Genomic DNA, 25,863 nt, shown 5'->3' with positions numbered 1-25,863 from the left:
GAGAGGACCCAGGTGACAAGGCCAAGGCTGACCTTCTGTTCATTAATTTTCTGTGAATTTTCCATTAAAATGCAAAGCCACAGCCTGCTCATGCCTGGGGCTGACCCCAGCAGATTCATATCTTGCTACCCCATGCCAGAGGAGACAAGGACACTGCCTTTGTCTGCATAGACTTTCTTACATACCATCTACTAGAGGTGTGTGTGTGTTGGGCACAAACTCTAGGGCTCTGGCCCATGATCTAGCCAGGAGTGGTCATGGGGTCCTGGCCTTAGGCCCCATCATTTTAAGAAACTTCTCCTTTGGAAAGGAATTTGGCCCATTCTAGGAATCATAGAAGATGGCAGGCAACCCAGGAGCTAAGCAAATGTGAGTTCACGTGCTTTTAAATCAACATCACCAATACAATGGTATGAAATGGCTTTGTAGGTGGATGTTCTACGCTGAGAAAACAGAAGGGCAAAGATTTGCATGCCCTGCATGTTCTTCCATGCAGACCCACTCCACTAAAGGGAGGGGAGTGGAGGAGAAATCCTTTAGTGTCACTTTAAGATAGCTTGTGTTCTTCCTAAATTACTTTTTCCTGTTGCATGTGCTATAGTCCTGTTATCCTAAAATAATGGTTATTTACAATATTGCTATTCTACAATGGTTCTCCGTATTAGAAAATTATTTTAATAAGTAATTAAGGCACCATCATTTAAAACCCATTATTCAATTTTTTGTTGTTGTTTATTTATATTGGCTTTTGATACCCCTAACCCTACTAGTAATCATTATCTTCAATAACAAATACACTAATTTTTTTCTTGTTCTATTTTTCAATGTTTTCATCACATTTCAAATCACATAGCATAACAAGGCCCAATCACTCTAATGACAGACCATTCAATGCACAGGACTTAACAGTAGGTAATCCTGAAGGGTGGTTCTATCAGCAGTTACAAGGACAATGCCAAATTTTGAGCCAGAAACACAGTTTGAGTCCTAGCTCTGCCAATTGTTGGCTTGAGGTAAGTTACTTTACTTCTCTGAGGCTCTGTTTCACTATGTCAAATGAGAATAGTATATTATGCCTGATCTATATCACATGACTATTGTAAAGATCAAAGGAGAAATATTGTATTGAAAGCACTTTAATAAACCCTTAAAGTCCTATAAAAATGTAACAAAATGAAAGTTATTATAGAAGCCAATGAAATAGGATCATTAGTAAATGATTCTAGATCTTAGTAAAATACTTTTACCTGATTTGGGGGGAAAAATCCATTCCAACAATACATGACATGCTAAATATAATTAGCAATGAAAGGGACTATTTCCTTTCAGTTAATAATGCAAGTGGTGGAAATCGTAATATAAAATATAAGCAATATAATGTAAAAAATGCAAGTTGGATAGCAAGGAGACCTAAATTTAAACCCCAGCTCTGCTACTAATATACTATGTAATAACCTGTGTGGAGCATTTACTTCATGAGCCTCAGCTTTCTAATCTGTAAAATGGGATAAGAACGTACCTTTTAGTGTGATTGTGAAAACCTGATGATAGTAAATATGTGAAGTGCCCAACAGAGCATCTGGCACCCAGTGAATACCTGATAAATGTCCATCTGCTCTCACCTGCTCTGAGGTGCCTCATAAAATGGGAGTGGAGATGCAGCCTGTCTGTACAGTGCCTGTTCTTCCATGCAGACTCACTCAACATGTGACTGCAAATGGGGGAAGGATGTCAGTGCAGTGTGAGGTCTCGTGGTTTTCCTACGATCTTTTCCCAGGATATTTGTCTTGAAGCAAATAGGGGCCAGTTTTCTTACAATTAAAGAGAAAACCTTACCACAATGAAAATAGTTGAACACTGACAAACAGGCCTTTCTTTTGTGCAAATAGTGGCTGGTTTAGAGGTTTCCAGGACCACTATATTTTCCACCCTGTTACCTGGGGAAGCAGAGTAAAGATGAAGAAACTGAACACATTTTCCTTTGTGTTTAATTTTAATTTTTTGACAAAAGAGTCTACACCCTGAATTGGATTTTTAATTTAGATGAAGTTGATCTCTATGAGATATGACTACCCTCCAGCACTTACATCACCAAGGAGGAAGCATAAAATTGAGGGTTTCAGCCTGCAAAGTATCAAGGGTCTGATATACTGGGTGTGAATACATGTTGTAATTTACCTATGCTGCTATTGTTATTAAGATTGTTATGTTTTTGTTAGATTTTGAATGATCTCCTCCAAATGTATTTTCCCTCTATAGGTTCTGTTATTCTATTGTGCAATTTTGCAGAATATGAGGTTTCTTCAAAATGAGTATATGACATTACAGCAGAAATGCCTATATTAGGAAATTAGAGTCCATTCACTTGCCTTCAGGAAGCATACATTCCATCTAGGCATAATTTATAAGTAGTTGAGCTATCAGTAGATTTAACCATTGGAGACAGGAAAAACTTCTAGAGTTTTCAATAAGATTGAAATTAAAACAGCTGTATTAGAACATATACCTGAATCAAAGGAAAGGAAAAAATGTGGGTTCGCCCCTTGTTTGTGAGTTTTTCCATGCATGAGATATGGATAGTGTTCGCTCCATGTCGTAGAGTTTTGCAGGAATGGGTCAAGACACCATCGGGGTGGTCAGGGCACCTAGCCGGGCTGCGGGCCACCACTCTGCTTCAACCACAGCAGCTTCACTCTTACCTATTTTATATTTTGTGCTTTCACCAAGGTTTCCTTTCAAATAAGGGTTTTTCCACTGCAAGTTCAGTACTTGAAAAGTATAGGCCACCAAACATGATGATAATGGGTTATTTTATGTGTTCAACATTTCTGTCTCTAATTATACTTTTTCCAGGCTTAGAAGAGACTCTACAGACCATGCCCAATATTGGTCTTTAAAGAAGATTCCAGAGACATTTGATTGCATTTTAGGAGCTCCAAAGCTAGGAAATAGTCCATATTACATTTTATTTACTGTCTACATTCAAAGCCATGATACAAATGTCTTGGAGATGTTCTCATCGGCTTCTCTGTAAGAATAACTTCAAAAGGAAACGCCGTTGTTTGGTCAGAAAACTACTTTAGATACCCGATCAGATGACAAGCGAAATTTTTAAAACTTTTCGTTTGGATAAATTTTTTTTTTGTAATGTGATGAATAAGTCTACACCAAGAATCAGATTTTTAATTTTGTCAAGACCAATCTCTAGGATCAAGTATTGCATTTAGTTGTCATGTCTCCTTAGTCTCATTTAATCTGGAATATTTCCACGGCTTTTCTTTGTCTTTTATGACATTGATTTTTGTTATTAAGAATATAAGTCACCTTTTTTCATTAATAAAACATTCCTCCTCTGGGTTTTTCTAGTGTTTCTCATAATTAGATTCAGGTTCTGCATTCCTGGCCATAATCCTGTATAAATGATGTGTGTCCCTCTTAGGCTATCATATCTTGAGACACTCGATGTTCATCTACCCCTTGTTGGTGTTGTTAATTTTGATTACCTGGTTAAGGTTTTGTCCAATTACTCTAATATGTAGTTGTATATAGTATATATTACAGGTTTTTTCTCTTGTCACTAGTTAACAATCAATGGGAAGATGCTATTAGACTGTGCCAATATCCTGCTCCTCATCAAATCCCCCGCCCCCTACACACACAGTTTTAGCATCCTTTGATGAGTCTTATCTGAACCAATCTCTATTATAGCTACAAAATGATGTTTTCCAACTCCAGCCCCATATACCAGTCAGAACTTGTCATTGACAAGGGGATATTTTGAATGGCAGTTCCACAACCCATTCAAGTGTTCTTTTGTTCTGCTTGGAAACCCAACCTGTTAACATTCTGAAGATCACATTCACTTCGATTTTTGCCTGGGAAGTTTTGGTATGACCTTTGACCAAAACCTTTAAGATTCTCATGGATTCCCAGGTTGCTGATCCCTGTTCTAGGCAATGAATGGCCTTTCAGTCCTGGTCTTACCGCATCACTCTTTCCACACCTTTGATGTAATCACTCTGTGATTTTCTTGGAAGGGAGAGAGTGGCAGGTGGAGGTGGAAGCAGACAAGCTGCTCTCTGCCCCACAAAAATACTGGCTCTTTAGCTCCTGTTTCTCTGTCTTCATGCCTACTCTGCTCCAGATCTAGGATGCCCTGTCCCCACTTGTCCTCATTTCACCCCTCCTTTGCCACAGGTAGTAAAATACAACCCTGGAGAACCCAGAAAAGTGAAAGTCGTATAGACTTTGGGAGATACTGAAATGCTCTTAGAGGATACAGAGCCTCCAAGGTCAGTAAGGCCAGACGGGAAGACTTCTGCTTACCTTGAGAGAGGCCAGAGCTCGAGATATTCCCTGGGCTTCTCTTGACTTATCAAGAAGATTATCTTCTGAGCCTGTTGAGCTCCTGTGATGCAGTTAATATGGGTTCCCAGACCTTCAGAGACTATGGCTCTGGAGGAAATAGCAATTGTTTGGGAGCACTCAACAGTTCACCAGCCTCAGGTCAAATGAGTTTTGAATCCTCTGAAAATAGGGAGTCTTTGGACTTCAGCAGAAGGTGCTGCTGTGACTCTCATAATTCTAAGCCCTGTGGTTCTAGGCAGAGCTCTCAGACTGTGGCAAGGTTAAGAGGCCCAAGTCTGGTGAGTGGGATGGTGATAACAGCCACCAAGAGACACAGGAAAGGGTCACATACAGGGTCAGAAGAGCAGAAACTGAGGTGTCTCTTCCTCCTACTGTGAAGAACCCAGCTTCCTTTGGGACAGCCATATAGCAAACCCATCCCTGGACTCCCGTGGCTAAGAAGGACAGGCAGGACAGCAAAGACCAGGGGTCCAGACCCACCAGGTTGGGTGGAAATTAGATCTAGGAATGTGAGAGCAACCCCAGGGGTTGGATTTCTAAGGAGTAGGAAAACGGCAAAAACAAATCATAAATCAGGTCAGAAAATAGGGAGCTGAATCAATGGAGAAAGGATGGGTAAGATGCAAGAAGCATTGGCTAACATCTAAAGTGAGCTGGGGAGCCCCGGGACACCCCCATGCCAAGGTTCTATAGTGCAGGCGTAAGCAGGCCACAGAATCTGAGGCCACATGAATGAGGAACTGGGAACAACCATGGACAGCTCGGCTCACATTCCAGCCTCCACAGCGCCCTCAGCCCTGCTCTTAGAACAGGTACCCCGTCTCACATCAGTTCCCTCCTCCACCCAACTTGGTAGCCCCTCAAAGCCTTGCCACACCGCTGGAGTCTACTGTCCAGGGAGCTGGCTTGGCTTCCTCTTTTACAGTATCACTGGGCTTCCATGTACTGCTCAGTAAATGTTTGTGGAATGAATTAAGAAATTAATTAATGCGTGACAAGCATGTCCCCGGAGATCTAAGATACCAAGTAGAAGAATGGTCATGTAGAAAGTGGCCCATGAACCCAGGGCTCCCCAAAGATTCTTCACAGTGGGAAGAAGAGACCCTTTGGTATCTGCTCTCCCAACACTGAACTTGACCTTGACCCTTTTCCTGTGGCTCTTAGGGCTGTTATAACCAGCCCCATTCACCAGACCTCTGGCCATCAAATCCCCACCCACCTCTCCCCACACATGGAAAGGACTGATCCCAGGGTAGGCAGGAGAGGGGGCTTATTGGTCCAACTTGGAAGGTCAGCCCATCTGAAGAAAGGGATGCACAGAAATCCCTTACAATGCCATATTTTAAAATGTTATTATGGTTTTATTTATAAAAACAATGCTTTAAATACCAAAGAATAAAAATGTGTTTAAAGTAAAAAGTGAAATTGACTCCCTCTTCCCAAATTCCAGATGTTATTATCATTATTATTATTATTATTGTGTGTGTGTATTTATTTATTTTTTTAGTAGTCTCAAAAATGCCCTCATACCATACACTGATATGTTCATGGACTTTATTACTTAACTGTGTATCCTGAATGTGACCTTTCCCCCTCTTAGTCTCTTACTTCCTACCTTTCGAGACCTCCCAGCTGCTGCTTCTGTAGGTTTTCAGGCTCTTTCTCAGGCATCCTTTGCATGGGTGACTGTAGAAACTGTATCACAAGCTCTTTTGAGGTGGTTGTCTAGGTGGTTTCTGATGTATTATTTCAGACAGTGCTTCAGTGAACATTCTTACATAGATATCTCTGCACACTTCCATGGATATTTCTATAAAATAAATTTTAAGAAGATAAATTGCACATTTAATTTTTAAAAAATAATTTCAAACTTTAAGATAAGTTCCAAGAATAAGAATAATATAAAAAATACCCACATAACTTTTGCCCAGATTCTTCACCTATTGTTATTGTTTTACCACATTTCTTTACTATTTGCCTCTCTCTCTCTCTCTCTCTCTTCCCCTCCCTCTCTCAAATACTTTTTCCAGACTCTTAGAAGATGTTGCATATGTCATGGCTCTTTATTCTCAGACGCTTTCCTATGTATTTGTGTATTTCCTAAGAATAGGGATATTCTCTTATATACCTATAGTACAGTTGTCAACTTCAGTAATTTAACATGGATAGAATACTTTTATCTCATCTACTTCTGTGTTCTAATTTTGTTAATTGACAAAAAAAAAATGTCTTTTTTAACACTTTTTTTCACCCTGGTACAGGATCCAGTCTAGGATCAGATATTGCATTTAGCTGTCATGTCCATTTGGTCTCTTTTAACCAGAAACATTTTCCCAATATTGTTTGTATGATACTGACACTTTTGAAGAATACCATCCATGTATTTCTGATAGGACCTTCCTCATTCTGGGCTCGTCTGACATCTGCTCATGATTAGAACCAGGTTATGCATGACACAAATGATGGTATGTCCTTCCCAGGTGTCACGTCTGGAGACACATGGTGTTCATCTACCCTCATAGCGATGTTAAGACTTTACATATTTTTAAATTTTGGTAGAATTTCATTTCCCAAAGCCTTTTGCCAATTTATACTCTTGCCACAGTTTGTGAGATTTGCCCATTTCTACAGCTCCTTCTTCACACAGGGTGTCATCAGTCCTCTTAACTTATTCCCAATCTGTATACTGAGCTTGTTAATGCTTTATTTTAAAAAGAAAGCAATAAATGTTTTTTTCTCATTTTACTTTGAGGCACACTTTAATATTCTTGTTAACAAATGTTTCTCGAACATCAAAACTGTAGCAGACTCACTCTTTTGTGTCCCAGAGCTCATTGTGAGTTGGGCAGTCTGGGGGTGTTGACAGCACAGGTGGGAGGGGACCTTTGGCTGAGAGTAAGGGACTCAGTGCTCTTCCTTTGGGACAGAAAAGATGCCACCTGCCCTCCACACACAGGGACATATTTCTCTGTTTATTTTCCCTTCCTTCCTGTTATCCAGGAAAGAGGAAAGAGGGAGGGGAGGACCCAGTTTCCAGTGCCCCCTCTCCCACCTTTTATTCAGGTGTGGACCCATGGCCCCCTGCTCTCCTGCCCAGTTCCTAGTGTCTGTAAAACAAGGCCTAAAATACCTGGTTCACTTAACCAATATGGAAGATACACAGGAAGAAGCTGCCCCTCCCTGCCCCAAATGGACTTGGGGGCTGGCTCTTCCCCTTCCTGGTCATCTCTCCCCAGCAGAGGACAGAAAGCCCAGAGAACAGGGCTCATGCCGGGAGGCAGGTGGAGCCCCCCTCGGCACTCTTGCACACTCTGAGGCATTAGCTAGCAGCTCCTCATATGCCCCTCTGTGATAATTAAGCATTATTATCCCTGTTGGCAGGTGGAGACAGTAAGAAAGAGTGGTTAAGCGACTTAGTTATGACAGCTGAGATTGTCTGAGGGAGAAGCCATGCCAGGAAGGGAGTGCAGTTCAGGAGGCCAGAAGAGCTTAAGCTATTTAGTATGACTGATTCTGATTATTGGTAAATAGCTGTTGGAGGTGGGGGCTGGGGGAGAGACGAGAGGTGTGGCTAGTGGACACTGGCAAGGCATCAAGCATTGCAGTGTGAATAAGGACTCTACCTAGTGTGCCTACTAAAGTGGGTTGCCCTGGACAGTCTGTCAGATGCTCACATGCATGAAGAGGAGGGAGAAAATCTGAAGACCATGGTCAACTCAGTGAGAACAATAGAATAAGCCCCACAGGCTTCCTACAGGGCTGGACAGAGGTCTCCAAGGTGGCCATGCAGAGGCCAGTCTCTGTCTGAGAGCCCCAGCCTTCTGTGGTCTCTTGGGTGGGCCTGCCCCAGGGTGGGCAGCAGTGAGGCATGGGGGTATATAAACCCTTGGCAAAAACACAATTCCTGCCATGCTCAGAGAAGCAATGGGTGACACTGCAGATGTGACCCAGGAAGGGAAGGGTAAACAGCAGGGAGAGCTTCGAGGCTCCTCCTCAACCCCACTTCCCATGTTCCCTGGTCCTCCAGGCCAACCTGTCATTCAAAGGACCTGGAGGCTCGCCACCATACTCACCCACTAGGAGGAGGGCTTTTTTGTTTCAGCAGCAGGGCAGGCACATCCCTGCTTCCTAGATCCCTGATAGGAAGCCAGCACCCTCCCTAGGTTGCCAGCAGTCTACCATGTGGGAAGGCAAAGCGCACAGAGAATCCACAGCCATCGGCCAGTTAATTCAACTGCTCTCTCCAAGGGCAGACTCTTCAGGAGCTCGGGGAGCAGGTCCCAGGCTTCAGGGACTGCACAAGGAGAGATCAAGCCTGCACCATCATTGAGCTGATTACACTGTAGGATTCCCTGGACAGTGCCCTCAGGGCAGAGGTGACATTATTACTGTACCCAGTACTGACCGTGACCTGGCCTAGAGAGGGTACCACCTGCCTGTTCATCAAATGAATGAAGGCAGCTAATGAATTACATAGCCCTGACTCTCCATCCTCTCTTTTTAGTTGTAAACTCAGAAAGTGCTATATGATGAATAGTAGTAATAATGCCCACATCCCAGCCATCAGGGGCTGCTTTGGGTGTGGATAGTAAAGACAGCTGTTTGCCCTGACGGTATAGTACAGAGAAAAGACGTCTGTTTGGTTGAAGAACAGAATTTTTTTTTCCAGTTAGGAAATGTCACCAAGTGGCCTTTCTGTTCTTCACACATGAAATGCACACTATCATCCGCATATTTTTAGTTAATTTATGTCCAAATAGGCCTTTCTCTAGCTGCTGGAAAATGATGTTTGGGCCGCAATTACCTTTTGCAGCATCTCGCAGGAGAGTTTCGTGCTCACAGAGCTCAGGGGAGCAGCAGCGAGGACCCCACCAACTGTAAATCTCTCCATTTGTAGTTATTCAAATCACATATTTTATTACTGGTACGAAATACATTGTGTCATTCATTTTGGAGGAGCGACTAATGCTTCAAGGAAAGCCTTGAAAAACATTCTATTTAGAAACAATTTTGTCTGCAGTCTTCCTGGTGTGTCTTTCTGGGCCGTCTTTTCTCCCAGCCCTTTTCTCTATTATGTGTGCCATTTGCATGACAAACGAGACCATGCTCTCCAAAGCTCACCTGTTCCTGCAGCCTGCTTCCCACCTAAAGTTCTAATTCTCTGTATGTTGCATCATAATCCTTAGCACGGTAATAAATTACAGTGTCACCATCAAGATTGTGGCTTCTGGAAAGAAATAAGCAGCGGGGCCAGATGAACTCTGTCAGAAGATGAGAGACTGTTTTCATGCAAATTCCTGGCATCCTGGGGAACTGGGAACAGCCTCTTTATTATAAAGACTCAGTTACAATTCAGCAGCCAGAGCCATTTCCACTGGCTGTTAGAAGCTGGAACACACAGAGAAAGATAGCCTTTTCTTTTCTGCAGAAACTTCCTTCCTTTCTTGGCTGATATGGGTCTTATCTGGAAAAAATCACTTTACTGACTAAGTTGAGGAAGACGGGTCAGTGTACTTTCAGAGTGCTTTTAAGTTGAGACGTTCATTTAAAATCCCTTTCTAATGTCACACTTAGACCTCTTGGTGCAGGGCAGTGGACAGTGACTGGAGAGCAGGAGGGGCGTGTCACAGGGATGCACCCTGAGGGCAGGGCCATCTGTGTTTGAACTCGTCTACACACGGCAGATGCCTCACCCAGGCTGGTCGGCTGCATGGTCAGGATGGTCACTGTTTCAAGGGGGAGTGTCCAACCTGCCACCTCCAGAGTGACTCTTGATATACAGTGTAAACCTCCTCTCAATTCACCCTCTATTCCTTTGGGCCACAGATATACTTGCCAGAAACATTGGTGAAGCCCATTCACCATTCTCTGCATGCCTTTTCCCCCCTTTTTCGTCTTTTTAAGATCTTTTGAGGTTTAATGCAATGTTGGCAAATACTTGCCAAACACACAACTGCCCTTCCGTTCACTGTGGCAGACATGGCCCATCAGGCTGATACCCTCTTCTCAGCATGCCCAGAAAGCCTGGCCGTGTGGTTCTGGCTGCCCATTGGAGTCACCTGGGGGAAGGTTTTGTTTTTTGTAATCCATGGGTATTTTAATTTATTTAGAACCCACTGGGCATGGTACCCAAGCACTGGTAGGTTTCTCCATGCTTTAGGTGATTCTAATGTGCAGCCATTAGAATCTTACAACCCCTTGCTGAGCCCAGATGAGGCCTCTGCATCCTTCTCAACCCAGCCACTAACAATGACCAGAACTAGTATTCAAGATGAAACCTAATGCAATCTATGACATATGTCAGGTTGATCTACACCAGTGGTTCTCACTGTGGAAACCACACTGAGAATTTGTTAGAAATGCAAACTCTCAGATCCTACCCCTAATGTACTACTACTCAGAAGTAGTACATTTAAAAGTCTGGGTTGGGGCCAGTTTTATAAAACCTCCAGAAGATTCTGATGCACACTCAAATCTGAGAACCACTGCTTCATCCAGTGGTCATGACTAATGGCTGCACATTACAATCACCTGAAGCATGTTAAAACTGACAATGCTTGGGCACCACTCCCAGAAATTCTAAATAAAATAGAATACTGCATAGCATTAGAAGAAAAAAAAAATACTTCCCCCTGGTGATGTCACTGGGCAGCCAAGCTTGCGAATCATTGCGCTGGATCTTCTGGGTATGCTGAGGACAGGGGCATTGGCCTTCCTGCAGCCAGTGCTGTGTACTTACAATGCAGCTGCCTAGGCCTGGAGTGGCCACCTGGGTCTGGGGCCACTCCTGGTAAAGTGAGAATGGCATTCTCCTGAAGCACGCTGGTAAAAGGCAGTCTTCCAAGGTGTGGACTGTGGCCGAGATCTGATCAACAGCACTGAAGAAACATTATTAAGTGCCTTGTGGTTAATCGAGAGGCTTTAATATAAAATGTTGGAGGTATCCCCCATTCTCAAATCCCACTGCCCCCTAATGGTAGGTAGCCCCTGATGGTTCTGCCACCTAGGAATCTGACAGCAGTATTTTTAAACTAGTGTCAGATGAATTGTATATACTCAGTGTATTAGCTTCTTACTGTTGCTGTATCAAAGTACCACAATCTGGATGGCTTTAAATAACAGAAATTTATTCTCTCGTGGTCCTGGAGGCTAGAAGTTCAAGATCAAGGTGTTGGCAGGACCATCATCTTCCCTCTGAAGCTGTAGGGGAGGATGTGTTCTCTGCCTCTCTCCTAGTTCCCATCAACGCTTGACATAACTTGGCTTCTAGATGCATCACTCCCATCTCTGCCTCCATCTTCACATGGTTTTCTCCCCTTTGTGTCTCTGTATCTTCATGTGGATTTCTTATAAGGACACCAGCATTAAATTTAGGGCCCATCCAAATACAATGTGACCTCATCTTAACTTGATTATATCTGCAAAGACCCTATTTCCAAATAAAGTCATTCACAGCTCTCACTGGTGAGGACTTCGGTGTATATTTCTAGAAAACACTTCAACCCACAACACTCAATAAATTCTTGTTAATGGTAACAATAATAACTGTGTGGTTTATATATCTATCGTGTTGGATTTTCACAACAACCCCAACATGGTTTATATATTATAAACCTTTTGGAGAAGTGGGCATTATGAAATTCAGAGCCATTGCGTGATGATCTAGTCATGAACCATCACCTGCAAACTTCAGGAGGATTCCTTCAGGCAGCATGATCCTAATATCTGATGAACAAGTCCATGGTCACCACACACAGTATTCATGAGTGTCTGGATGCCTGCCATGATCCCACTGAGACTTTGTCTCACACAAGATGACGGGGGAAAGTGCTGTAGCAATACCCAGACGCATAGCGGTACTACCCTGTGGGCTTCTCCAGGATAAGTAATTAGCAAGGGGTATCGGTCCTGTGCCCAGACTTTGGCCTGGAAAACTTCACAATTGGGTGGGCTCTAGAACCAAAGCTATGTATTGTGCCTATATAATTTCACTGAGGCAAGACAGCTGGTTGCGTGGCATGCATCGCCCCTGGGGAATAAGGCTGAGTCTCATCTCTGCCACGTCCCCAGCAGGATTCTGGGCACAGAGTGGGTGCTACATGGGTGCTTGTTGCAGGCTGGCTGATGTTAGAGGACTGAAGTGCTCACACCTGCTGGTAGGTATGGGTGTGCGTCAGCAGGTGACCCTGACGATAGCTGGGTTAGGATTAATCTTCTCTTCTCTTAGTCTACATTACACACACGCGCATGCACGCGATCTTAAATTTGTCTTAAATCTGGTTTAAGACATGACTATCTGAAGCAGTAGTTTCCAAACATTTGAAGAATTTCTTGGCATCAGAGGCATTTGATGCAAAGTTTTATGTGGAAGGGCAACGTATAAGTCTTGCAGGGAGCTCAGAGCCCCGATGATGGTGAGGTGCCTCTTCTCCCTCCCCCAGCACCAACAGCGACCCTGTGGCAGCTGTGGGGAAAGGAAACCCGGTTTCCGCAGAACTCAGACCTGTGCCCTCAGCATCCCTGGGGGAAGCGTGTCATCTGATGCTTTGCAGAAACCCATGCCAGGGACAGTGCTCTCTCCTCAAGCCCAGTGTCAGCCCTTCTGTGCCCACAGGGATTGCAGATCCTTCCCGTGAGCCCCATCCGTTCAGCACTGCCCTGAGAATTCTTCCCTACTGTCCTCTACCACCCAAAAGAACAGGCCACTCCTTCTCTGTGCCCCTTTGTCATACCTGCATTGGAGAACTGGGACTCTTCAAGCACTTTGCAGTCACATGGATGCCTTGACCTTGGCTTCTGGTCCAGACTCCCTTTTCTGGTTAGCAGAGGCCCTGCCTGCCACAGCATCATCCCACTTCCTTTTCTTCTGTCCCCCTCCACAGGGCTGGTCACCATCCTGTAAATTAATAGATTTCCTTTCACATAATTGAAGGCAAGTTAAATAATCACCATAATTACCTCTGAGCAGCAGAAGGTAATGTGGATGATAGGATGTCTGGAAAGATGGAAGGAATATTTAACGTTCCCAGGAAAGACAACTCCCGGCCCTGTGCTCCCCTGACTTTGCATTTCCTTTTGTCCTGCCTCAGAGGTCACATCCTCCTGCTCTTGGGCTGAGTGGGAGAGCCGCTCATGACAAGCTGTCACCTGCCTGTCCAGGGGGGCTCTTCGTGAAAGCTAGGCTGCCTGCTGGGATGGAGGGAGTGGCGGTGACAGGCCGAGCTCTGCACTCAGTGAGGCCCAACAGCACAAGGTGGCAGGAGGGCTCGAGGCTGCTCGCCACAGACCTGGCACTGCCACTTTACATGCAAGAGGGAGCAGCTCCACAGCTGTCACTGACAGCCCCTGGGGTCTGCTCCAGATTTGGCAGGGAGGACACTTCCAGACTCCCAAATCGCCTCTTTGAAATTCAAGAGAACCACACTTTCACCACCCCTCCGTCTGTGACACCAACACACACAAAAGATAAGCAAGCCCAGCTCTCTCTCATTCACAGACCCACACTGCCAAGTCTGTCTGTCTCTCACTCTCTCACACACATGCTGATAAATTCACACTCACACGGAATCTCTCTCTCTCTTTCTCATACACACACACACACACACACACACACACACACACACACACACACACACATACACACACACACACACACGCAGAGTTAATTAAACTCCTGCTCTCTCCTACCTCACTTAACCCAGGTATTTTGAGAAAGTAAAACCCCTTTCCTCTCAGGGAGCCCAGGCCACATCGAGGTGTGGCAACTACCCATCCCCTGATGGCGATATACACCACGGGTCCCTCCAGGTGTTTGGTAAGCCCTGTTCTCTGGATGAATTTGCCAGCTGTCGTCCTGCTGCACACGACATGTAGACAGCCAGGGAGCTCCCTCCTGCTCTGGCCAGGAGAACACAACCTCCTGCTGCACGGCCAGCAGAGCCTGCCCTCCAGGCACTTGTCATGTTGCTGGCATTTGAGTGAAGACACCTCCCATCACAAAGCCTGCCATTGTCCTCAGGGGGAGTCAGAACTGTCCCCTTTGGGGAAAGCCGGTGTGTGGGAGGCCTGGGCCAGGTGCCTTTGCTCCTTCCAGGCCCCGCTAGGAAGCCAAATAAAAAAAATACCCTTTGCATTTGCTCCTCCTCTCTCTCTTGCTCCGATTAACCATTTACACAGTTTGAAGATATTTTTGCTGAAGCCCGCCGTGTGTCTTTGATGACGTGAGCCGCTGGCGAGAACGGTCAGTGCAAACACAGCCTCCTCTGGCGCAGGCGGGCGGCCGGTGAGGGAGCCGCGGGCTCTGTGCTGCCACCCGGCCGCCTGCCCTGGTGCCACGTGCACACAGTGAGATGGGCTCCAGGCATCGGAGACGTGCCTCGGCAGTCCAGCCCTGGTATTTGGCATGAGGAATCGAGAAGGGGGCCATATCTGTTCTGGCGAATGACAAGCTTGGAGGGCAGCGCAGCCCGGCTTTCTGCTCTGCAAGGCTTCCTTACTCCCCCGGAGGAGTTCCATGTGTCTCATCGTGGACCGCTCCGAGTCCCCTCCTCTCTCTGACCCCGCCTCAGCACATGCTACCCCTGTCTGGACTTTCCTCCTCCCGTCACCTCGCCTGGTTAACTTGTGCTTGTTCTAGGGCCAAGCACAGTCAAAATAATAGTTAACATGTGCACAGCACTTACCTCTACGCCAGGCCCTGTCCCCAGCACTGGATAGACATTAACCCACTTAACCCTCACAATGACCTATTTAGGTGCCAATGAGAAATTGAGGCACAGAGAGGTGAGGTTACTCACCCCAGTCACACAGAGAGAAAGGGGCAGTCCTGGTACCCACACCCAGCACAGGCTCCAGGAGCTCTGGACCAGCCCAGGAAACCGCCTCTCTGACTGCTCCTGGACACCTATCCTGACCCCTCCCTGTGTCAGGGAGTCTCTTCCGGTTCTCAGAACACCCTGTAGTCACCCTCATTCTCACCCTCCTCACTTTTCAATTGTTTCAGTGATACATTTTAAGTTCTGTTCCCTTGTCTGCCTCCCCGCTATCCTGTGCAGCTTGAGGGCAGGGACACCAGCTGGCTCATCTCTGGACACGAGCTCTTCACATAGGGCCTGGCACAAAGCAGTGCTCATTGCTTATGTGTTGACAGGATGGGTAAATGAACGGGTGGAGAACGATCCCTTAGGTAAACACAACTGGCCAAGGTCTGGCAGACAAGCTGAGGCCAAGCAGTCAGAAACTTCCAGGGTGGAGTTGGAGGGCAGGAAGAAGAACCAAACTTAAGAGCAGCCCTTTAGAAAAGTGTTCTCGAGCCTCTAGGATCCCAACCTCCACTGAAGGGTAGGCAGGACAACAGCATGTACAGAGGCTGCCACCCTAAGCCCATTCAACTCCATGTGGCCCAGGGCTGTCTAGTAGGCTGCAGAGTTGGGGAAAACTTTCCCCCAGAGCTGGAGCACAGTGAAAGTGGGACAGAGGGGCAGCATAGTCAGCTCGTGGTGGAAGGTCCTGTGGGAGGCATACCTCAAGTCTCTTCTGTGTTAGACTCAGTGTGTGGGAATCAGGGCAGGGGAAGTCTCAGTACCAGCTGTCCGCTCATGGGTGGTGAGAGCAGTGTGAGACCAGCATGGACCACGCTGGTGTCCTTGAGTTCCTCTAAGTAGGTTCAGCAACATAGCCACCCACAGGGCAAGGACCGTCCTGGCTGTCCTAATTCATGAGACATGGGAGTAGGAAAGCGGGAGGATGTGCATGCTGAGTTTATTTTCACCTGTCTTCAACTAGAAACCAGACGTTGGGCTGACCAAGTTGCTCCTTCTTCCAGGGAGGGAAGATCCCCGTGAGATGGACGGCGCCAGAGGCCATCGCCTACCGCAAGTTCACTTCGGCCAGCGACGTTTGGAGCTATGGGATTGTCATGTGGGAAGTCATGTCATTTGGAGAGAGACCCTACTGGGATATGTCCAACCAAGATGTGAGTGTCAGCAGCACCTCCTTGCCGCCACCCCCTGGCAATGCATGCCAAGCCCTCCTGTTTTCAGCTCAGGGCGTCATAATCTGAACTTGAGGTGTTTGGGGCAGCAGATACCCTTTGCATAGATTATTGAACTAATCAAAGTGCCCAGCATAGAGATGTGACAGTCCCAGTGACCCCAAATCCTGTAGAGGTGTCCAGGCCACAGACTTCAACCCAGAAGACAATAGACTGGTTCTGAACAGACATAAACCATGAATAGATCAGGCCCAAAATGAAGCAAGAAACTCAACCCTGCTTCCAAGAGCCCAGGCCCTGTGCTCTCCTTTGCCATGTGTGGCCGAAGGGAAGGAGCACTGCTCCGAGGGCCAGGACCTGGGCTCCCATCCTGCTCTCCTCTGACCGCTGTGCTCTAGCCAGCCAGTTGCGGTCTGTCTGGGACTAGCACTCCTTGGCTTTAAAGAGAGGAATTGTAAAGGGCCCTTCCTCCCTGAGATTCCACTCTTCTGTGAGCCATGCCAGCCGTCAGTGAGGGAGTAGCTGAGAAAGATTCCCAAAGTTGGTCAGCTTCAGATGGGCCCCAGGGGTGGGGCCCTGTAGGTGGGGAAGTCATCAACACTCCTCCAAGCTGATCTCAAGGGACAAGGGTGGGAAAGGAAAGAGAAGGGTCATCTGAGATGCTTTAAGTAGAGGCATTTGGGGTGTTTCCCATTTGGAAATGGGAATCTTTGTTCCATAATTACTAAAGGGTGTGGAAGCCTTTTTAGGATGATTTGCTTTGATAAGCCTCCAATCGAAAGTCCTGCCTGGATTTCAACACTGTCTTTGACCCTGGGCTCTTCCCCAGGGACCACCCCTCTTTTGTGTTTTGAATACATAGCCTCCCCTTGCAGCTGAAAGGATGACAGTTTTTTTCTTTTTTTTTTTTTTTTTTTTGCAATTTTATTTTATTTTATTTTATTTTTATTTATTTATTTATTTTTTAATTTTATTTTGTCGATATACATTGTGGCTGATTATTGCTCCCCATCACCAAAACCTCCCTCCCTTCTCCCTCCCCCCCTCCCCCCCAACAATGTCCTTTCTGTTTGCTTGTCGTATCAACTTCAAATAATTGTGGTTGTTATATCTTCTTCCCCCCTCCCGGTTTGTGTGTGTGTGTGTGTGTGTGTGAGTGTGTGTGTGTGAATTTATATATTAATTTTTAGCTCCCACCAATAAGTGAGAACATGTGGTATTTCTCTTTCTGTGCCTGACTTGTTTCACTTAATATAATTCTCTCAAGGTCCATCCATGTTGTTGCAAATGGCAGTATTTCATTCGTTTTTATAGCTGAGTAGTATTCCATTGTGTAGATGTACCACATTTTCTGTATCCACTCATCCGATGATGGGCATTTGGGCTGGTTCCAACTCTTGGCTATTGTAAAGAGTGCTGCGATAAACATTGGGAAACAGGTATACCTTCGACTTGATGATTTCCATTCCTCTGGGTATATACCCAACAGTGGGATAGCTGGGTCGTATGGTAGATTTATCTGCAATTGTTTGAGGAACCTCCATACCATTTTCCATAGAGGCTGCACCATTTTGCAGTCCCACCAACAATGTATGAGAGTTCCTTTTTCTCCGCAGCCTCGCCAGCAGTTATCGTTCATAGTCTTTTGGATTTTAGCCATCCTAACTGGGGTTAGATGGTATCTCAATGTGGTTTTGATTTGCATTTCCCGGATGCTGAGTGATGTTGAGCATTTTTTCATATGTCTGTTGGCCATTTGTATATCTTCCTTAGAGAAATGCCTACTTAGCTCTTTTGCCCATTTTTTAATCGGGTTGCTTGTTTTCTTCTTGTACAGTTGTTTGAGTTCCTTATATATTCTGGATATTAATCCTTTGTCAGATATATATTTTGCAAATATTTTCTCCCACTCTGTTGGTTGTCTTTTAACTCTTTTAATTGTTTCTTTTGCTGTGCAGAAGCTTTTTAGTTTGATATAATCCCATTTGTTTATTTTTCCTTTGGTTGCCCGTGCTTTTGGGGTCGTATTCATGAAGTCTGTGCCCAGTCCTATTTCCTGAAGTGTTTCTCCTATGTTTTCTTTAAGAAGTTTTATTGTTTCAGGGTGTATATTTAAATCCTTATTCCATTTTGAGTTGATTTTAGTATACGGCGAGAGGTATGGGTCTAGTTTCATTCTCCTGCATATGGATATCCAGTTATCCCAGCACCATTTGCTGAAGAGGCAGTCCCTTCCCCACTGAATAGGCTTGGTGCCTTTGTCAAAGATCAGCTGACAGTAAGTGTGTGGGTTGATTTCTGGATTCTCTATTCTATTCCATTGGTCAGTGTGTCTGTTTTTGTGCCAGTACCATACTGTTTTGGTTATTATAGCTTTGTAGTATAGCTTAAAGTCAGGTAGTGTTATGCCTCCAGCTTTATTTTTTTTGCTCAGCATTGCTTTGGCTATGCGTGGTCTTTTATTGTTCCATATAAATGTCTGGATAGTTTTTTCCATTTCTGAGAAAAATGTCTTTGGAATCTTGATGGGGATTGCATTGAATTTGTATATCACTTTGGGTAGTATGGACATTTTCACTATGTTGATTCTTCCAATCCAAGAGCATGGGATATCTTTCCATCTTCTTGTATCCTCTCTAATTTCTCTCAGCAGTGGTTTGTAGTTCTCATTATAGAGATTTTTCACCTCCTTGGTTAACTCAATTCCTAAGTATTTTATTTTTTTGGTGGCTATTGTAAATGGGCAGGCTTTCTTGACTTCTCTTTCTGCATGTTCACTATTGGAGAAAAGAAATGCTACTGATTTTTGTGTGTTGATTTTGTATCCTGCTACTGTGCTGAAATCATTTATCAATTCCAGCAGTTTTTTTGTAGAGGTTTTAGGCTGTTCGATATATAGGATCATGTCATCTGCAAACAGGGACAGTTTGACTTCATCTTTTCCAATCTGGATGCCCTTTATTTCCTTCTCTTCTCTGATTGCTCTGGCTAGTACTTCCAACACTATGTTGAATAAGAGTGGTGAGAGTGGGCATCCTTGTCTAGTTCCTGTTCTTAAAGGAAAAGCTTTCAGCTTTTCCCCATTCAGGATGATATTGGCTGTGGGTTTGGCATATATGGCTTTAATTATGTTGAGATACTTTCCCTCTATACCTAACTTATAGAGGGTCTTTGTCATGAATGAGTGCTGAACTTTATCAAATGCTTTTTCAGCATCTATAGAGATGATCATATGGTCCTTGTGTTTGAGTTTATTAATATGGTGTATCACATTTATTGATTTGCGTATGTTGAACCAACCTTGCATCCCTGGGATGAATCCCACTTGATCGTGATGAATAATTTTACGTATGTGTTGCTGTATTCTGTTTGCTAGTAATTTAGTAAGGATTTTTGCATCTATATTCATCAAGGATATTGGCCTGTAGTTTTCTTTTTTGGTTATATCTTTACCTGGTTTTGGTATCAGGATGATGTTTGCTTCATAGAATGAGTTTGGGAGATTTGCGTCCGTTTCAATCTTTTGGAATAGTTTGTAAAGAATCGGTGTCAATTCCTCTTTGAATGTTTGGTAAAATTCTGCTGTGAATCCATCTGGTCCTGGGCTTTTCTTTGTTGGGAGCCTACTGATAACAGCTTCAATCTCCTTTATTGTTATTGGTCTGTTCAAATTTTCTACGTCTTCACGGTTCAGTTTTGGAAGCTTGTGTGTGTCCAGAAATTTATCCATTTCCTCCAGATTTTCAAATTTGTTGGCGTATAGTTGTTTATAGTAGTCTCGAATGATTCCTTGTATTTCAGATGAATCAGTTGTAATATCGCCTTTTTCATTTCTAATTTTTGTTATTTGAGTCTTCTCTCTTCTTTTTTTTGTTAGCCATGCTAATGGTTTGTCAATTTTATTTATCTTTTCAAAAAACCAACTTTTTGATTCGTTGATCTTTTGAATTGTTTTTTGGTTTTCAATTTCATTCAGTTCTGCTCTGATCTTAATGATTTCTTTCCGTCTGCTAACTTTAGGTTTGGATTGTTCTTGTTTTTCTAGTTCTTTAAGGTGAAGTGTTAGGTTGTTCACTTGCCATCTTTCTATTCTTCTGAAGTGAGCGTTTAATGCAATAAATTTTCCCCTCAATACTGCTTTTGCAGTATCCCACAGGTTTTGGTATGATGTATCATTGTTTTCATTAGTTTCAATAAATTTTTTGATTTCCTGCTTGATTTCTTCTTGGACCCATAAGTCATTAAGTAGAATGCTGTTTAATTTCCATGTGTTTGTATAGTTTCCAGAGTTTCATTTGTTATTGATTTCTAGTTTTAATCCATTGTGGTCTGAGAAGATACATGGGATAATTGCAATTTTTTTGAATTTATTGAGACTTGATTTGTGACCTAATATGTGATCTATCCTGGAGAATGATCCATGTGCTGATGAGAAAAATGAATATTCTGAGGTTGTTGGGTGGAATGTTCTGTAGATATCTGCCAATTCCAATTGGTCTAGAGTCTTGTTTAGATCTTGTGTTTCTCTACTGATTCTTTGCCTAGATGATCTGTCTAATATTGACAGTGGGGTGTTCAGGTCCCCTGCTATTATGGTATTAGTGTCTATTTCCTTCTTTAGGTCTAATAGAGTTTGTTTTATAAATCTGGCTGCTCCAACATCGGGTGCATACATATTTATGATTGTTATTGTCTTCTTGATGGATCAGTCCTTTTATCATTAAGTAGTGTCCCTCATTGTCTCTTTTTATGGTTTTTAGTTTAAAGTCTATTTTGTCAGATATAAGAATAGCTACTTCAGCTCGTTTTTCTTTTCTGTTTGCATGGTAAATCTTTTTCCATCCTTTCACTCTTAGTCTGTGTGAATCTTTATGGGTGAGGTGGGTCTCTTGTAGGCAGCATATAGTTGGGTCCTGCTTTTTGATCCAGTCAGCCAGTCTGTGTCTTTTAATAGGGGAATTTAAGCCTTTTACATTAAGAGTTGTTATTGAAAGGTGTTGATTTATTCCTAGCATTTTATTGGTTGTTTGGTTGTCTTAGGTGTCTTTTGTTCCTTGCTTTCTGATTTACTCTTTGGTTTCTGTGTTTGTTGGTTCCTTAGGTTGTAGATAGTGTTTTTGTTAGCTTGTTTTCTCTTCATGAATGCCATTTTTATTATACTAGCGGGTTTAGATTTTTCTTGGGTTTTTATGGCAGTGGTAGTTATTTTTCAGGAACCAAACCCAGTACTCCCTTGAGGATTTCTTGTAAGGGTGGTCGTGTGGTAGTGAACTCCCGCAGTTTTTGTTTGTCTGAGAAATATACTATTTGCCCCTCATTTCGGAAGGATAGCCTTGCAGGGTAGAGTATTCTTGGCTGGCAATCTTTGTCTTTTAGTATTTTGAAAATATCATCCCATTCCTTTCTAGCTTTTAGGGTTTGTGATGAAAAGTCTGATGTTAACCTGATTGGGGCTCCCTTATAGGTGATTTGACGCTTCTCTCTTGCAGCTTTTAAGATTCTCTCTTTATCTCTGAGTTTTGCCAATTTGACTATGACATGTCTTGGAGAAGGTCTTTTTGGGTTGAATACATTTGGAGATTGTTGAGCTTCCTGGATCTGAAGATCTGTGATTTTTCCTATACCTGGGAAGTTTTCTGCCACTATTTTGTTGAATATGTTTTCAATGGAATCTCCATTTTCCTCCCCTTCTGGAATACCCATGACTCGGATATTTGATCGCTTATGGTTGTCTGATATCTCTCTCAGATTTTCTTCGATGTCCTTGATTCTTTTTTCTTTCTTTTTGTCTGCTTGTATTATTTGAAACAGCCCATCTTCAAGTTCAGAGGTTCTCTCTTCAACTTCGACAAGCCTGCTGGTTAAACTCTCCGTTGTGTTTTTTATTTCGTTGAATAACTTCTTCAGTTCAGCAAGTTCTGCTACATTTTTTTTCAGGACATTGATTTCCTTGTACATTTCCTCTTTCAGATCCTGTATACTTTTCCTCATTTCATCATGATGTCTAGCTGAGTTTTCTTGTATCTCATTCAGTTTCCTTAGAATTATCAGTCGAAATTCCTTGTCAGTCATTTCAAGGGCTTCTTGTTCTATAGGATCTAGAGTTTGAGATTTATTAACTTTTGGTGGTGTACTTTCTTGACTTTTTGTATTTCTGGTATCTTTTTTTTGGTGTTTATTCATTGTGGCCGGGGGTTTCACAGTTCACCGGTTTAAGACTAATGACTAACTAGGATGTTGCTGTGGTTGCCAATTTCGTATGGCTCCCTCCGTGACTGCTCAGTTGGCCTCTAGTGCCTTGTGTGTGTGGTTGCCTCGGGTCTTGGGCTTCTCCGGGGAGCCACCTTTCTGGTCAGCTTGGACTCTGCTGGGCTGGTGGATCACGTACCACAGGGTGTGTGATCTCTGTTGAGCTTTCACTTCCCGTGCAGGACTTCTCCCCGTTCCGTGTGCTCTGGCCCAGGCTGTTAGATCGTGCAGTGGCGACCCCACCGGGTGTGTGGTTTCTGTCCAGTCTCCGCCTCCCTGGCCGCACGTCTCCCCACTCTGTGCGCACTGTGCTGGGCTGGGGCGTGTCTTCTGCACCCCTCATCTATCAGCTGGGCCTTCAAGACCCTGCTCGGCACCGCCTCGCCCAGGAAGTCTACCAGGTTTCTGCTGGGCACAGACGACCGGTCTCTCTGGGTGCCTTTGTAGCACTATGTAGATCTTTCTCGGGTCTTGTTCACCTTTGTATCCCCCCAGTATAAACCGAGTCTAGCGCCCACCTGCAGCCTGGTCTCCGGCCGGTTCAAGCGGACCTGGGAACTCTCCTACCACACTATTCCCAACCAGAAATTCGTTAGGCTTTTTTCCAAACTGGTGGCCGCAGAGATGGTATCTGCCTCCCAGTAACAGGGAGTTTACCTGGGGCCAGAGTCCAGGGTATGGTGGAGTGACGGGTACTTCCTTGCCCCCCCCCCCCCCCCCCCCCCCCCCCCCCCCCCGACACCGGCCCCGCCAGAGAACCGCGGAGGGAGTTGGAGCCGAGGTCGGTCCGCAGGCTCCGGAAAGCCCGGCGCCAGGCCAAGCAAGTGGGAGGGCTCAGTGATGGCCGAGCAGGGCGGAGCTGCCTGCACCTGGGAAAATGGAGGCAGCACCAGGCGGTGAGTGGCCTGGTGGTGCATGCGGGAGCCGCGTGGGCATGCACCCCCCGAACAGAGCTATGCCAGGGATCACTCACAGTGCTGTGCCAGGTCGGGTGCTCGCTCTCTGTCTCTGGTTTGCCGCCTTTCCCAGTTCTCGGTCGCTGCCGCCTCGGGCTGTTCAGTCGCGGCGCGGCTCGGGCGCTCCCAGGAATCTTCTTTAATGCCGGCCTGAAACCTCGAATCCTGAATAGGGCAGCTGGCCGCCTTCAGCGCGGCCCCGGCCTCCGGGATCCTGGCTGCATCCACCGCCGCCCTGGCGCCGTGTTCCCTGTTTCGAGACTCGCTTTTGCAGCTAAGAAACAGTTCTTTTCCTGCTCCACACTTCAAAGCTGTTGCCTGTAAATGAGGCAGCCTCTCCTGCCGGGGGGCAAAGTGGCAGTCACCCCCCACGACCGGTCAGCAGCAGCAGTCCTCCCTTAAGAGATGGCGAGAGGAAGGTCCACAAGTTTCCCGGCTGCCTGAGGCCCAGTGGCCACCTTTTCCACCTCAGCTACTCCGCGCCAGCCGCCGCAGCCGCCGCCATCTTGAAAAACCCCAGGATGACAGTTTTCAAAGCCTAAAGTGTTCTCTACTTGCTTTTCCCATCACTTTGGGGGACAGCTCTTACCTTTACAAAGTTACAGGCTAGGAGGGGCAGGACTGTGCCCATTCCAAGTCTGGTTCCACCCAGCAACCAGCCAGCCACACTGCAGGCACCTCCAATCTCATGAAATCTGCCTTCAGCAAGCCTCCTCCTCCAGCCAGAGGTTAGAGCCATGGCAGTTGCTCAGGAGACTGGGAAAGGTGGCCCTTCCCAGTGAGACTGTGGAAGGAGGAGCTGTGGTGCCTCTGTGACAGTTCTCCCTGCTGCCATGGCGGAGTGGCTCCAGCCCAGAGTGGGCGAAATGGCCACATCCTTAATCAGATCCTGATGCCAGCCATAGGTGGCGTCTAGGCATTCTATTATTTGTGATTATCTTCGCCTCTGCTCCTGTGGTGTGTCAAATTAGTAAGTGGCAGCGTTGACGCTGAGCCTGCTTTCATGAAATCAGCACCCTGTTTCTGTCTATACCATCTGCTAGATGAGTAGAAATGTTTGCTAGAAAAAGCAGACCCATCTTGTCCTGCCTAGAGACCTTAATCTGATTAAGAAAAATTCAGCACACATAGGATGGACTACAAAATTGTCTAACAGACAAGATTTGACATTCAAAATAGTCTCAGACAATGCATTCATCTATGCTGAAAACAAATAGAATTTCTGATGTTAGACTTGCAGAATTCCCAGATTTGGTACACATAGTATACTAACTGACTAAACATTGTGCTTGCTGGTTCAATTCTCGAGGGGTTTACAGTCCAGTGGTATATATGTAGGGAACATTTGGGTGGGGGAGGTAAGTGAAGGCTTCTCAGATATTTGACATTTGAGCTGGGTCTCAGAGGGAATAAAAACATCTGTAAAGGAGCAGCTTATTCTAATTTTGTTGCTTTTCTCCAAAATACAGCCCCTAAGCATTGTCCCAAGTGCAATTCTGCTTCCTATGGGAGATGGGAGGTGACTTCATGCCCATCCAGGAAGTTTCTTACAACCTGGCCTGGGAGAGAGCCAGGAGGGGCTCCCAGCTGCTCGGCGGCAGCCTTACTCATCAGAAACCACTGAGGTGGTGGCAAAGGATTTTACAGATGACAACTGAAAGGCTTTAAGGGAGAGAATTGCAGAGGCAAGTCGGAGTGCTGGTAATTAGGCTTCCGGAGCCCAGGAAGGTCTTTGAACATGAACAGAGAGTTTGTCAGCCAGAGAGAGCAACGTGGAAGTTCTGCTGCTTGGACTGATTGACAGAGATAATGAGAGTGGCAGCGTCTGTGGAGGGGAGCTGCGGTTTTATTGAAACATCAGAGCTCAGCTTTACCCACTCTGCCCTGGTTCCTCCACTGCTCTGAGCTCCTCCACTTCAATCTCCTTGGTGGAAAGTCGAGTCAGTACCACCACACCCAACCATTAATGGGAGATGCATGTCTGAGGGCAGCTGGGAGCTCCCGCTGAGGACCCCAATGCAAGGGGAGAGCCTTGTTCATTTCCCAGAGGAGCTCCAGTCACTTCATCTGGTGCCCAAGAGCACCTGGGGTCAGACTATCTGCACCTCATCCCTGTCCAACCCCCACACCGGCCACCTCTGATACAGGTGAACAAAGGCAGCCCTGCCACACCTAGTCCCTGCCCCTCTAGCTAGGCCCCAGGACATTTACTTAGGCTGGCCTTCAGGATGGCAGAGAGAATTGCTGCAGACCATGCAAGTGAGACAGCAGTCTGCCCAGGGTGACAGCTGCATGCAG

General features: G+C 45.3%; 1 protein-coding gene across 1 annotated transcript in view; it reads left to right on the top strand.

The window, feature by feature from the left end:
• Nucleotides 1-25,863, top strand: part of EPHB1 (EPH receptor B1) — a 291,595-nt gene that overhangs the window by 255,499 nt on the left and 10,233 nt on the right. The window contains exon 12 of the mRNA XM_063115389.1: nucleotides 16,193-16,342. Coding sequence (XP_062971459.1) covers nucleotides 16,193-16,342 — 150 coding nt within the window. The remainder of the gene's footprint in view (nucleotides 1-16,192; nucleotides 16,343-25,863) is intronic.

The sequence above is a fragment of the Cynocephalus volans genome, chromosome 11 (assembly GCF_027409185.1).
Source record: "Cynocephalus volans isolate mCynVol1 chromosome 11, mCynVol1.pri, whole genome shotgun sequence".
NCBI classification, from domain to species: domain Eukaryota; kingdom Metazoa; phylum Chordata; class Mammalia; order Dermoptera; family Cynocephalidae; genus Cynocephalus; species Cynocephalus volans.
Note: the sequence above shows the minus strand (reverse complement) of the source record. Positions and strands in the feature narration are given on the sequence as shown.